The 14623-nt window shown below is 35.9% G+C and overlaps 2 protein-coding genes across 4 annotated transcripts in view; both read left to right on the top strand.

The window, feature by feature from the left end:
• Nucleotides 1–1485, top strand: part of VWA3A (von Willebrand factor A domain containing 3A) — a 33296-nt gene extending 31811 nt beyond the window's left edge. Inside the window, exons 32-33 of the mRNA XM_085302022.1 lie at nucleotides 189–252; nucleotides 1460–1485. Of these exons, the coding sequence (XP_085158148.1) occupies nucleotides 189–252; nucleotides 1460–1465 (70 nt within the window). The 3' untranslated portion in view covers nucleotides 1466–1485. The remainder of the gene's footprint in view (nucleotides 1–188; nucleotides 253–1459) is intronic.
• A 14-nt stretch (nucleotides 1486–1499) lies between these two features.
• Nucleotides 1500–14623, top strand: part of LOC146601644 (putative short-chain dehydrogenase/reductase family 42E member 2) — a 29719-nt gene continuing 16595 nt past the window's right edge. The window contains exons 1-4 of one of the 3 annotated variants that reach the window (XM_085302003.1): nucleotides 1500–1575; nucleotides 5059–5119; nucleotides 6896–6955; nucleotides 14025–14210. The gene's annotated coding sequence lies outside the window, so the exon portion shown is untranslated. Of the gene's footprint in view, nucleotides 1576–5058; nucleotides 5124–6895; nucleotides 6956–8975; nucleotides 9018–14024; nucleotides 14211–14623 lie in introns of those variants that run through there. The other 2 variants (XM_085302008.1, XM_085302015.1) reach the window with 2 other exon arrangements.

Raw genomic sequence — 14623 nt, 5'->3', positions numbered from 1 at the left:
GAGCCAGAAAGTGCCATTCAATGATAATAGCTGGCCAAAGTGTTTGGGAAGAGCTTTACAATTCATTATACCTCCACAATGATAAGGTTTTCCATTACACAAAGGCATGGCTAAGCAGAGAGAGATACCTAGCCACTACATGTCTCTATGAAAAGCTGCTGTAATTTTGGGGGTTTTCTTTTTAATAGGTTATTGATAGAAAAATGGAATGTAAATGAAAAGGACCATTCTGTCTTTAAAAAAAGTGCTCAGGTAAGCAGTCACCATAAATAGATCATACTTTATATATTGTCTCTGTATATCAGTATAAGGGTAATGTTTTGAAGCTTTGTGTAAATAAGTATTCATTTCTAGCTGTGACTTTCTCCAAAGTTGAAAACATTGTAATGATTGCAGTGTATAGCTTAGCTAGTTCCATGTAGAACTTAACACACACAAACAGTTCAAAGAGAACTATTCTGTTTGGGCTAGGCAGACACATGTTTGCATTTATGAATGGTTTTGTTCTTTTCAAGAGCAGCCTGCTAAGCACAGATTAGGACCAGATGTRATGGCTGTAATAACAATTGCTATACTCCATTAAATGAACAGAACTGACTGGAAAAAGACCCCATTAACAGTAAAGACATGGTTTGCAAATGCAGAACTGTTGCCGCAAGGCAGTGGAAAAAGCAACTGAGCAAACAAAGCGTCTCAGCCAAGCTGCTGCTTTTAAGTTAGCAAAGCAAAAATTACAGGAAAARATAATTGCTGAATGAAACGCAATGACCCTTTCTCAGGGGAAATGAGGAAAGGTAAGAGCTGAGAGAAGCAGTTGTCACAGAGCGTTGTTTAAGCAAAAAAATAGACAGGTGGACAACTGCAAAGGCCACTAGAGAACTTGGGCCTGCCAAGATGTTCATCAAGAATTAGGTAAGGCAGATACATAGTAACACTGTTTTAAAATCCTTGTTTCTATAGCTGTAGTTTGTATTTTGGTTTACAAACATTGCCTAGTCATTCAAAGAGAAGAAAAAAGTCCTGTCAGACCCACTCAGTGAAGAATACCTGCTTCACAGAGAACAGAAGCTGGTGCTTGGTCAAATATGTGCAGAATTTAGTGTATAGAGGCTGATTGCTGAAAAGAGACTTGGAGGAGAAACAGGTGTGTAACCATTCTGTAATAGCAAGAAAGTTATTACAGGCATGTAGAGACAGAAGCTAGTGTTCCACATCTAGCTCAGACTTTCATCCTTCCAAGGTAAACTGTATTGCTTGTAAAATGTATAGAAAAACATTCCTTTTAATATATTTCAAAAAGTACATGGCACTGTAGCACAGTTAAGCACATAAAGTCAGGAAAACTGCAAGTTACTCAATTTATACTGTTTTTCCAGTGTCATTTTTATGAAGTGTGATAGTGAGCCGTTGTGGTTCATACATTTTCATTTGTATTTAAAAACCTATTCATGTACTTGAGTTGTAGGATTAAAAGACCAACAAAGGATGCTGAAGAGATTTGGAGTGGCACCACTAACCAGCTTCTTTTCAGTATGTGGTTAAAGATTCCAGCTTCAAGTGGAAAGAGTAGAAGAGGTATTCCTTATCTCTGAACTTCTGGCAAGAGGATAGGTTACAGATGACAAGTACTGCTGACTTACTCTACTTGCAAACTTCACGGATCTCAGAAATCAAGCCCTGAACTCTCCAAAGGTTTAAACATAAGTAGAGAATAGTTATCAATAAAGGTAGAACAAATTATAGAAAATAGAGTGAATTTCTAATACAGTTAGTAGCTACGCAGGTCACAACTCTGTTTCTCCTGAGACAAGGGAAAATTATTGTACTGCATCATACTAAGAATTGCTTTGGTCAGTTGTCAGTATGTCCAAGATGTCTTTTCGGTAGTTGGTTTGAGATTTGATTGCTAGTGCTTATCATCTCTGACAGATGGCTATGATAGTAGAAAGAATATTCCTTATGCCAGTTTTGAATTTAAAAATTAAGAAACAACCTTAGTAGAGCAAACAAAGCTTGGAATGAAGCTTTTTCCAGAAGTTTACTAATAGTTATTTCCAGTCTTTATTTTTTATGTTGTCAATAGTGAAGGATTTAGAGTGGATGATTCAGGAATCTGCAGAAGTGTAAACAAGTAATACCCTTGTCTTCACAGAAGTTCTGTTAAATTCTTACATAAGGGTTTCCTGCCCTATGAAGATTGAAAATGTTGCCAGAACCTTATGAGAAAAATCCAGTTTAAATTATYTGCAATACTCTGAAGCCCATATTTTCCAGTTGATTTTTAAAAATGCATTTTTTTTAGTGAGGAACTTGGTGATGACAGCTCATTAGTATTTTGTAGTTGTTTACTGGGTAGGTCTTTAAGAGGGTTAGGATTTCATACCAAATGTTTGACATATGTAATATTTAAGGAAAATGGGTTCAGACTACAAAATTTAGATCCTGGAGCTTAGTTTACTTAGGAGTCATTCTTGCTCCTGAGTGCCAACTGATGGAAATGATTGGATATACTTTGATCTGGAAGATATTTTCTTTCCTTTTCATCCAGTTTCTCTCCACAAAGAATTAAAAACTGCTTACATCATRAAAGTCTCTGTGGTGTTGTATGCTCTGCACCAGCTTACTCCTGCATTCCATATTAGTTCTAGCCCACTGTATAATACTCCAGTTAAAGATTCTTTGTGCAGAGCATCAGTTTATGTGATTTTTAGTGCRTGTATTGGTATCTGTATAACTTCTGAGATGCTTTGATATGAAAATGTTAATTAGAAATGAGTAGGATTAGCTACATTTTTATTGGGGGTATATATTGCCCACCTGGAAAATCTTAACCTGCCTACTGCATCAGTCTGAGGATTATTTAGTCAGAAAAACACTTTAAGTAGGTGGATCATTAGTGATCACCTGATTGAGTGCTCTGTAATGATTTTTCTATGTTAATCTCATATATATGTAATTTGTCTTCCTGGTTTGCACTTCCTGGAATTCAGTTCATTGTATTTAAGACATAATAAAAGGAGTTCTATAACTGACAAAGACATATTTTTCTCCCAGCTTGTTTGTAAGTCATGTCATTGGTATGACTCATTGAATATCTTGATTTGCATACAAAGGATTAAAGGCAAACAGTTAAACCAGTTACTACCTTCAGGAATGTGGCCTACCACCTACCACCTGGTTTTGCAGCAGGGGTGGGTAACCTCAGTGTGAAACAGCTCATGTACTGCCATAATTAACAGCTTCCAATTGTTGTGCCAAAGTAAACTGGTACAGGTGTTCCTGTTAGCTTAGTCTGTTGGACTGGCGGCTCAGTCACTCCTTTACGCATGGTTCAGTCTTACCTGCTTCAAGGGAAAGTGGCCTTCAGAAGAAGGGAGAGAGAGCTGGGAACAGTAACAAATTCTGCCATCTATATATGTCTGTATTTGTAAGTCAGCACCTAAAGCCTCCCATGACRTGGAAGCTCATGCTGCTCCTGAGGAATCAGTATTACATTTGTGCTAGGCTCTGTCCTTTGGAACTCTGTCCAGTAAGAACTTCTCTGTGCTTTTTAAGTATGTTACCTATTATTGGCATTTATCTAGAGTTGAAACTACAGAATTCCAAGCTTTACGCACCTAAGCACATAAATTCTAGAATACAACTAAATCACAAGGGTTTTCATTGATTCATTTTAACACTTCTCAACCAGTTAGATGTATGCAGGGTACTTTTCATTCCATCAAACTTCAATGCTCTCCAGAATCCATTTCTGAGATATTGGCTGCTTCTATTGTTATGGCCAAATTCAACATGATACTGAGACTCTTTATTTCCTGGTTAATTATTTCTTGAGTAAGACCCTCATCTCTGAAGTAGACTCTTGGGGGGGGGGGCTTTTTTCTTTCTATTTTAAAAGTTTTTCATCTTCCTGTATTAGGATTTTTGTATTAATAAGAACAATAGATGGGAATGTAATTTTATAAATGAAACTTTAGAAGTTATGTAATCATAAAACTTTAAAAGGTATCTAACTGACMTATTGCAAAATAGGTCTTATAGGTGCAAAACTGTCCTGTGGGGATAAATGTCTGCCTGCAGAATGAAAAGAACTATTGAGTTAAAGTATAAGGCCTTCATTGCAGTGGAGGCCTTAGTGACAAGAGGCAGAGACTACCTGACTGTATTCTTGGATAAGCTTTTGTCAAATGTGGCAAGGTGGTGGTTCTGCTTGATATAAAATAGCCCATATGCACAATTTCAGATGGAGTTCATGTAAAATGATGATAAATGCCTTTTTCACAACACAAGCCAAAYTGACTTGGCTTTGTGTGGAATTGATTCTTAATTATTCACTTAAACTATTGAATCCTGTGCTAAATGTTTACAAAAAGCAAGTTCACGACAAAATATTCTTACGTTCTCATAACTTAGCCTAATCGGATTTTGCCTCCAAAAAGGAAAGCTGATTGACTTTAGTCCACCAGTTCCAAACATGAGCTGTGTTTCTCTTCTATTCACCAAATAATCCCAAATTGCAGTGAGTAGATTTATATAAAAGTCTAGTCTGTTACTAATGGAGAATACTACATGGAGTATGCTTTTCAACACTTTGTTTGACAATATATTATTGATAATTATATGACAATATATTGAAGTATAGTTTCCAGAGGGAAAAAAGTTCCTTACATAAATTCAAAGCTGATATGAGATGCTGCAAAAATTGTTGATGGATGTGTGAGAAATGACAGAGTATGTGTTTCACTTCATCTGCAATGTCACGAGCAAATCAAGTGAATGTAATTTTCTTGCATGTCTCCTGTAATTCTGTGTATATTAGATCTCTAGTTAATCTAATGTTGTGTCAGGTTCCTAATCCACTTTGTGATCTGTTTAAAGAGACAGTTTGTAACTTTTTGTAAGGAAAATTATTGAAAATATACAAACACCAAAATCTTACTTTATGGGGGGGAGGAGGGAAGCTTTTGTGTATAGAGCCAGTGCAAAGGGTATGTAACAAGCCTTTGTTTTASGGAGGTGCTTGGAGGCCTGAAGAAAAATAAAACTCTCTTATCCTAGATGTGGAGCAACAGCGATGAGCCTCAAGTCTTTCCGCTTAGTGCCACATCTGGAAGAAGTGGTCAGTAAGTTTAGGCTGCAGAGTCAGCGCTTGAAATAATTCCTCTTCTCTTCTATCCGTCCTAAGGTGCTTCTCATGCCCTCTTAATTCCTCTGCTGTTTTTATGGGCATGATAATAAAAACAGCAATGATGATGATCTGTACTTCTATCTTCCAGTGCAATGACAGTTAAAAACTCTTTGCATTTGGAAGGAATCGCATTAGAATTTTTCTTCAATAATGTTTTCTAAAATCTGCATACATATTGCATGAGTTTTTTTTTTTTTGTTTTGTTTTGTTTTATCTGTGATTCCTATATGTAAGAAGCCAAGCTGTTGTCCCTATTCTTTATACAGAAACAAGCCTTCATTCAGTATAAGTTAATGCAGTATTTTCATTGAAGATGCATTTGTATTTCTTTCCTTCCAATATTGTATACTGCCCCCTTTCTCACAAGACCTAAGAGCTGATAAAGGGCATGTCCTTTACTTCCAGTATTGCTACTGGAAGTTTGCTTTGTTGCCGTCTAGTTTCTTCCTACAGTTTCTCCTTAACTTGACAGTGCAGTCTCACCGTTGTTTCATTTAACCTGTAAATTAACTTGTATAGAATGCAAAGCAACCGCAGAATGCAAAGTAAGTGAGAACAACGTATTTTGAAAAGCATTTTATATGACATGTTCCAAGGCAATACTTGTAGTTGAGCAGTTGTTTCCTTCCAAGAGGAAATGGCGAATTAGGGAGAATTGTAACATACAATAAATACACAAAGATGCAGGAGAAAAGAAAGAATAGAATGAGGTTGTTTATTTATGTTAATAAAGACTGAGGGGTTTAAGAAGAATTTCTTCTTAAAAAGGGATTTAAGAACTCTCAGCTTTGCAGCTAGCTGTCTGAAGTATGGAGAAGAAAGCTCTGATTCTCAGACTTTTTTTAGAGAGATTTAAACAGACTTCTCTGCAACCAGAAAATCTTGTTTAAAATATGAGATAGACTTGTGTTTTAGAAACAATGTATCTGATTGTATTAAAAAGAGAAAGCCATTGACATACAGCTGGACATGAGAAAAGCAGACAAAACGTAGTTTAATCTCTTTGAACACTATATACCCATAGCTTAATCATTATTATTCAAGAAAAAAATTACATTTCTCTTTGTATAAAGGACAAGCTTTTGAAATGCGTGTTGATGAGCACTTAATGTTCTTTTGCTAAACAGATAATCAGATGGAGCTCACCACCCAGAGCATCTTAACTTAATGCTAACATAGAATTGTTCTTTCAGTGCTAGCCGTAGAAGATGTGCTGTTTGTGTAATAATGGGAATAAGAACCTGCATCCTCTTTCACCTTTTGCCAGGGGCTTACAGCATGATRCTGCATAAGTTTCTTAGATGCTGTGTCTCACTTTTCTGGCTTAGTAAGGAATGTGAAGAATGCTGTACTATTATAACTTCAGTTGCATTTAAGATGTTGGATTGGGRTGATACATACTTCTGGTTTTAGATTACATCTGTTGTTGCATTAATATTGCATTATAATGCTGTTTTAAGGGCTACTTCACTCTTTAGAAGTATTTGATAAGTGCCGGTGTTTATCAGTAGATTAAATTTATATGAAAAATATTGTGTGGCCTGTCCCAGATTCAGATCCCATGATTTCTGGGTTTTGAAGCACTGATAACATGAATAAATTGGACTAATGCATGCATGCACGCATGCACTGAATTGTTTCTTTTGAAATGTGTTTGTATTCTAAAGGAGCATGTCACTATATTTGTTATTCTTTCATATTGATCAGCACAATGAAAACAACTGCACATCAAATATTGCTACCAGCCTGACAGAACTCCACTAGCAGGTATATACTTTTAAAATATGACAATATTAAATTGTAAACTCAACTAGGTTTTTGGGGGGCTCAGAGGATCTAATGATATCCCATTTGATCATGTATGGATGCTTCTAGCTTTTAACCAAATGGTAAATGACACCAAAAAAAAAAAAAAAAAAAAAAAAAAAAAAAAAAAACCACTAATTTAGGAAATCTTCCTTTTTACTTAGAAGAAATCTTACTATTTGGACTTGCTGTGCAGTTTAGATTAGTGGATCTTCTTTATTCATATTTGCATTTTGTCATCATTTCTGAACTTTGAAAAATTAGGATGGTCAATTGTAGTGAGATGTTGCTGTCAACTGCTAATTTAATGTCTTCTGTCAGTCAAAATATGATGATTCCTTTGTATGCAAATTTGCTAATCTACAGTAGTTTTCTCTATGTGTAACTTTGAAAGCTGTCACTTAGCTTTTCAAGCTGAAAACTATTTCATCAGAATTTTTTTCATTCTGTCTCTGAAGGTTAAATAATAATTTCCTGAAAAATTCTAAGCATAGGAAGATGTGATGTTTAGAGGACAGTCCTGTTTCTGTCTCTAAGTTCCATTTTTCTTTTCCCTAAATTTGAAAACACTTCAGATCTCTGTTCTGATTGAAATGTATTTTGACACTCTGTTATCACTTACTTAAAACACAAATRCCTCACCACTGTCACTTCTGTCATCCCTCTGTTGTTTTAGGGTCAGTATTTGTTATAAGAATGGTTGTTCTTGTAGTCACAAGTAGCTAGCTGCCCTTCATCACAACTACTTATGCCCTATTACAGATCTGTCCAAACTTTTTTGGAGCTGCAGAGAGAATCAGAGATTTCATACATGGCCCAAATCAGTCAGGCCACTCTTGAGATCACGTTTGTCAGTTGTACATATGACTAGGGACATGGATGTGAACAAGTGCGCAAGAAAGTGTTCAAAACCACATGTGAGCAACCCTCCTTTAGAATTAAAAAAAAAAARGTGAAATAAATGAAGAGGATATCTTTATGCTAGAGTTATTTTTGCAAAATTCTAGAACTGTTGTGATACTTAGAAAACAAACATTATATTGCTAAATAGTAATAATGCAGAGCAACAGCTCTGCATGAGCTTGATAAAGCAGAGGAGTGGGGATAATAGATTCAATTTATGTGTATGTATTTCTTTGCTCATCTTTCAGTTTGTAGGTGCTGAAGACTGCTAAAACTCACAACCTCTGACTGTATACAACTTGTGAACAATTGGAATATCACCCAAAGAAGTATAGATTTTCAGAATGTGCTAATTATTGCCTGAAACAGGGCAATAGCAGAGAGGTTAAAAAACCTCAAAACTGCAGTGTGTGATAATAGATATATTTGAGTACTGTACTACTACAAATTTATCTTTTTTTCTGGAGCTCATCTTTTCTTTTTGTGTTAAATATCAGGAATTTCTAGTGCATTAAAAACAGAGCGTATATTTATCTTTCTCCAAATGCCATTTCCACACGCAATGTAATTTATTCCTATTAAAAATGACAACTTTCATGCCAATTTTAGTAAAAGACTGGAAAAACCCAAGTGCATTAGCTTCTAGTCACAGTACACAAAACTAAAGAGGGGAAGCCATATCTTCAGACTACTAGAATCTTTCAGACTTCTGCATAGCTCTGTAATGATTTTACTATGCTTTATTTTTTAGAAAGAATTTTAAGACAAATGGCATAAAGTTTTATGTAGTCATTTATAACTGTAAAAATCAAATGATTTAAGTATATATTTTTTTAATACTAATTTTGGTAATATTTCTCAGTCAAGGCTGGTAGCTGAAATTCAAAGTGGTCTGAAAGCCTGGGAAAGAGCAGCAGGAAAGCAAAACAGGAGTGCTRGAAAAGCCAGATACCTAAAGAACCKTCAGAGACTTTAGCAAARAGTAAGATGTATCAAATGGCAGGACAAACTGCTTCAGAGCAAAGATATTTCTGCTACAATCAAGTATGAAATTTGGGAGAATCCAGAGTGGATGGGGAGCTTGCGTACTGATATGCTATCATGTAGGCTCTCAGACAAGGTAGCACTTTCTCAACATAGAAACCTTGTATTTAAAGAAAGATGGAAGAAAAGGCTACTCCAAGCACTGATTCAAAAGAGCTCGGACAGGATTAGCCTCAGCCAGCAAAAAGCGAAACTTAAATAGTTGCTTCTCAACTATTTAAGCCACAGTATCCAGGTTGTTTGTAAAGTGTTCCCTCCCCCCCAGCTCATTTGGAAAACCTCTTCATTTTAATTATTCATGAGAGCTAATGGCACTACTGCTCATAAAAATAAACAGCTGAAGTATTTTATAGTATACTTTGAGGTTTGGTATACCAAACCAATGAGCAACCTTTGTAAAATCAGTCCTTTTATTTTAATCTCACAGTCTGTCCTTCCTTCAGSCTCTGACTGTTCTGTATGTTCACAGAGAGAGGGTATGTAGGTTTCCCAACTTCCTGGTCTGGATGTGCATCATCGCTGCATGCTGATTTAATGCTGGGACAATATCCAGATATGTGTCTTCCTCTACATACCCTGGTTCCCACACAAGGAATCTTAGGCACGTGAACCCAAAGTCAGCAGCAGAGCATTTCAACTGGTCTGTAATTTAGAGGACCAGCAATAGCCACAAATATGCAGCTTCTCTGATGATTCCTAATGTTCACAATCAGCTCTTTCCGCATTGTACGCCGTAATTCGGCTAAATATTTTCTTTGCTTGTCACAGCCTTTGATCCCTCTACAGTCAGAGGAAATCAGATTGAAAGAAACCACAATGATATTTTCTTACAGCTCTTTTAACTAGCTGGACTTCTGAGGCTGTCTCATGGTGAGAAGGCAACTTCCCCAATTCACCCTTTCTATGCATACTAGGGCAAGGACAGTCAAGACCAACAATGCATCTGATTTCAGGATAGGGTCACATGCTCATCATCTTAAAATGTTGTTCTCACTTGACTCAGTATCTGTTATCTTCTTTTCTCCCCTCTAATTGCTTCCAGAGTGTGGCCTTAGGAAAATCACCATCTTCAACTTTTCATCATTATATTAACCTATCTCCCTCCTCTGCATAATCTCAAACACAATAACCATTTTATGCTGGCAGCTCACATAGCTACTTCAGTCTTTCAAATCTCATTCCTGTGTTCTTGACATAACTCTGACATTTCCTTGAAGGGATAGCCCTCAGCTCTAGCTCAAGATAGCTTAGAAAGAGAGCTCATTCTGTCTCTTAAGCTTTTCTGTTATTCTTCTGCCCTTGGGCACTGTAGAACATACCACTCTACCTATGACTCAAGTCAAATACCCAACTGTCATTTTAACTCAGACCTCTCTCTAGCTTTTAATGCTTAAGTTGCATCTCTGTTAAAGGATATGTTTTGCATAATACCTTCCACACAAATAAAAGCCCTCTTTCATTCTACTACCTCACATTTGCAGTACTGCTCCTTTTGTTCTGGCCCGAAAATGCAGTCCTGCCTTGTTCCTATCTACCCAGCATGCTCCTGCTAAAATGATCTTCCTATCCTGTCACTTTCTTTATATCCTTCCAGTGACTCCTTATATTGAGTTACGTTAAAAATAAGCTATTACTTTTACTTTTCTAATCTCTCTTGATTCTCATATCTACCATTCCATGATGAATCAACTGCAGATTGACCCAAGATACGCACTATTTTCAGATACCCTCTTATTTACTCTCTGCTCTCTAGACTCACGAAAAATTCCCATAACCATCTGCACAATTATTTGTTTTTATTCAAATCTTGACACCATTAAACAACCTTAAAACACCATTGAATACCTACAAAAAAGACACTGAGACCATTGTCAGCTATGATAACTGTCAGGGTCTCCCCTCTCTAGCTACCTATTCTTTTGTTATATTCTTAAAAAGTAGGTCCACTGAAGAAAGATTCATCTCCAATTTTAACTAACGTATTTAGGAAAGAGTTCTAAAGGCATACTCCCTTGGTAATTAACCTGTTAAAGAAATATGCACACCTGTGTCTGTAATAGGAGTGTTTTCAACCTGATGGTTATGAAGTTCACCTTCTTTTCTTTCAGCTTTGAAAGATTTTTAGTTTTTACGATCTTTTAAAATTTTATACAATTTTAAAGGTTGTCTTTGTCTTTTCTTGCATCTCAAATGATGAACTGAAGACTAGTAGATGCATAAATAGCTTTGTCTTATGTACTTAAAGCTTTTATATGAAGCAATAGTTTGAGCAATGACAACTCTGAAGGAAAATAAAGGTTGACAGACTACTAATCACTAGGTTCAGGAAGCAAAACACCTAGGCTTCAAGGTAGAATACAAACACAATTGTTTGCCCATTATCTCTAGACTGGCCTTAGGTTTCTAACGCGCTTATGAAGTGATCTACTGCATAATTCCACCATTACATTTGATGACAAAAAGCCCAGCAGTGGGCTGAAAATAAGAAGCGCTGTATAGGGAATAAAGTATGTATCCTTTTTACAATACAAGTACAAAAGGTCATTCAGAAAAATGAAATGGTAGAACATAAACTGATAAAAGAAATATTTCAGAATACAGAATAGATTTAAGATATAATTAAGGCATTTTGCAAGAGTTTAGAAAGTGTTTATTTGTATGGGTAAAACAGCTCTAATTTAATTTCATGTGAGATTTTAAAAAATGATTAAGGACTTCAAGGCATATAGTAGATTCTATTAGTAAAGAATTAAATCATTTCTGTATATCCAAATCTACTTGTAAAAAGCAGAAAGTCTTCTGTTTTATTCAGTTGTATAATTCTAGTAATGATCCTATTAAGTCATATATAGTTAAGAAAAAAAAGTATACTATCTCTTGTCTATTTGATTTTTTTTTTATCAGAATCAACCTAAACAGAACTCAAATGTGTTCCTGTATGGACTTTTTAAACATAATTGATAAGCCTGTATCTAATCTATATGCAATACTAGCAGCTGTCATCTGTTAGGTCTGCTGCATTCAGGAGAATATAGAAGGTTTGTCAACATTGCTCTGAACTGGCTCCGTCTCAGCTAGATCCCAAACTGACAGACCTACCAAGTTAATGAGGCCTGCTTAAGAAATAGCCAAAGCCCCAAACCCCTCACGTCCCTTTTGTAGGACGTGACCATGACTCTCCCTGGCAGGATACAAAGAAGTGGTGCCCACAGAACTGGCAAGGGGACAAACATGTTCCTTTGAATACTGGGGTCATGTACTGTCTTGTTTTTCTCATGCTCTGAATCCTACACACTCTTACGCAGTTTGGATTTATCAGGGGATTTATCAGCATGCAATTTAAATTAACTTTCGTAATTCCTTCATGAAATAGTGCAATTACCTTTCAACATTGCTTTGTAATCTGGATATGAGTAGCATTTTGATAAACCAATATGATATTTCAGAAGTGTGGATCTTTTCTGTGTAAACGAACCGGCAAACATTTTGATACTTTCCTACTGTAGTCTATACAGTCATCTCCTAGAAGAAATGTTGTGTTTTSTTTTGTTTTGTTTTTCTGTGTGCCTACGTGAATTGTGGGTGGTTATAGGAGTAAAGGTAGAAAAATGGTGGCAGGATAGAGTTGGTTATTCAAGACAGAAGGTAAGCGTAAGACCTAATGCAGCAGCACTTCTCATAGTACATTTAGTTTCTGTTTACTTCAGAAAGACTTAGAAGGATGTAGCAAATAAAATACTCATTATCTTCCTGAGAGAGAGGTAGAAAATGTCAGTTTTTCTGAGCTGTCTGCTTCTGRATAAGGTGGAACCCAAGGCCACTTTAAGGTTCAGTTCATTGATTTTCACTGAACAATTACCGACTGATACGCTATAAATATGTTGGCCAGCTGCTTTTATTTGGGGAGGGGTTCTTTAGTAGACAGAAATGAATAGCTAAACCACTTTCTTTTTCAATAAAATGATAAAAGCCATCAGTGCTGTAGATAGCTCAAAAGAGAGGATTCCGTATTCTTGGGAGTTTTAATCAGAGCTGGGTTTGTCGCACATCTTGCAATTTGAGAAATGCAGATTAGCTTGACATGTCCAAACACTTTAATGCAGACTACAAGGACTTAAATACATATATATTATGCTAAACTATATTTGCCTAGGTGTCAATTTGAGTTCTTGCCAACAAGTGACTGTTGTAAGGCTTAAATTACATTTAAATTTCAAAGTCACCTCTGAGCTTGTGACATGTCTAACATACTAAAATTTAAATTTGTAATCATTTATATTTAGGTTTGGGAGTGTTTCTTTAACATCTTAACTACTGCTTTGAAATCTACTTTAGGCACACCCATTTAAAAATGTAAGCTTTGAGTTCTCATTGTTTAATTTGTGAAATGATATGTGTTTAAAAAGTGCTTTAAAATCTTATGATTAGAGAGCTTAATTATTAATCAATTTAGTATTCATTTAAAATTCATTATTTAAGAGTAAATCTCCATTTTCTGTTCTTTTGTCTACCAGTTAGTTTGCTACCTGCTCTTCACTGGTCTTGGGAACAGAACAACCCTTGCCTTGTGGCTACTGTTAAGCATCTTTGCAAATACTTAATTTGACTGGGGGTGAAGATAGAAAAGTCAGAATGAAAGTGCTAAGTATCGCTCCCAGACACCATTTTTTTTTTCATTCATCTCTGTATCCAAACTTAAATTGAAAACTCTAGGTAGAAGGAGAAAGTACTTCCGTCTTCTGTTGTTAGATGAGATGAATTCTACCAAAGTTTCACAAAACTACGAGAGATTCTCTTCTGCACATTAGTGTTGTCTTTCTTACTCATTTTTTTAAATGAAGAACTTTTTTCTGTGTATTTTTTGAAAACCCTGAGTGAGACATTTCTGTATGCACAGATCTAGTGATTTACTACAGTTTATCTGCAGAATGAGGGTAGCAGTGGTGTATTCATGTTATCTGGTGTATCTTACTAATGCTTTTACCAGTTAACAATAAGAAAGGGTCTTACAGGGAGACAACTTGTCATTTTTCTCTAACATAGAAGGTAAATTATCTACAAATTAAGCCCTGCCCTCTTACAGCTCCTAGCCCAGCCTCCAGTTACAAGGGAGCAGGAACAACGGAAGGACCTGAGCGCACACAAATATCTCTTTGGGTCTGAGTACCTGGTGCCCTTGTGTGACGGATTGTCCAGCAAAGAGAAGTGTCACCATCTTACTTGGAAAAGAAGAACTGGGAAAACACTAACATCCAGGAATCTTCCAACGGTAGTACTACTTCTCTAGCTAYTTTAAAAAACCCGAAATGTTTGACTCTTGTTTTCTTTGTGGAAGTCATTTCTACTGTTCTAAAATTTGAGATGATGGTAGGGGAGCTAAGAGGAACTCATAACACGTGAACCAAGTAAGATGTAAGTAGACTCATCATGCAGGATGCATGAATAACTTGAAACAGCTGCTATAAATTTAGAGGAACAGAAGAAAGTTACTGAAATAAGTATTTACTTGCAAGAAATTGTATACATTGAAAATTTGGCAAATATTTTTTAATTCCATGAATGTACTGATGATATTAGTGCTTTTTAAGAAAGATTTCTAGTAAAATCCTCAAATTTTTAAGATGTTTTTCAAGACTGTCCCCAGCTTAAAGCATACTTAAAGCAGAATGTAAGGAGATTMTT

This window comes from Rhea americana, unplaced genomic scaffold (genome assembly GCF_003343005.1).
Source record: "Rhea americana isolate MKP2758 unplaced genomic scaffold, rheAme1 scaffold_10, whole genome shotgun sequence".
Taxonomy (NCBI): domain Eukaryota; kingdom Metazoa; phylum Chordata; class Aves; order Rheiformes; family Rheidae; genus Rhea; species Rhea americana.
This window is presented reverse-complemented; position numbering and strand designations above follow the sequence as displayed.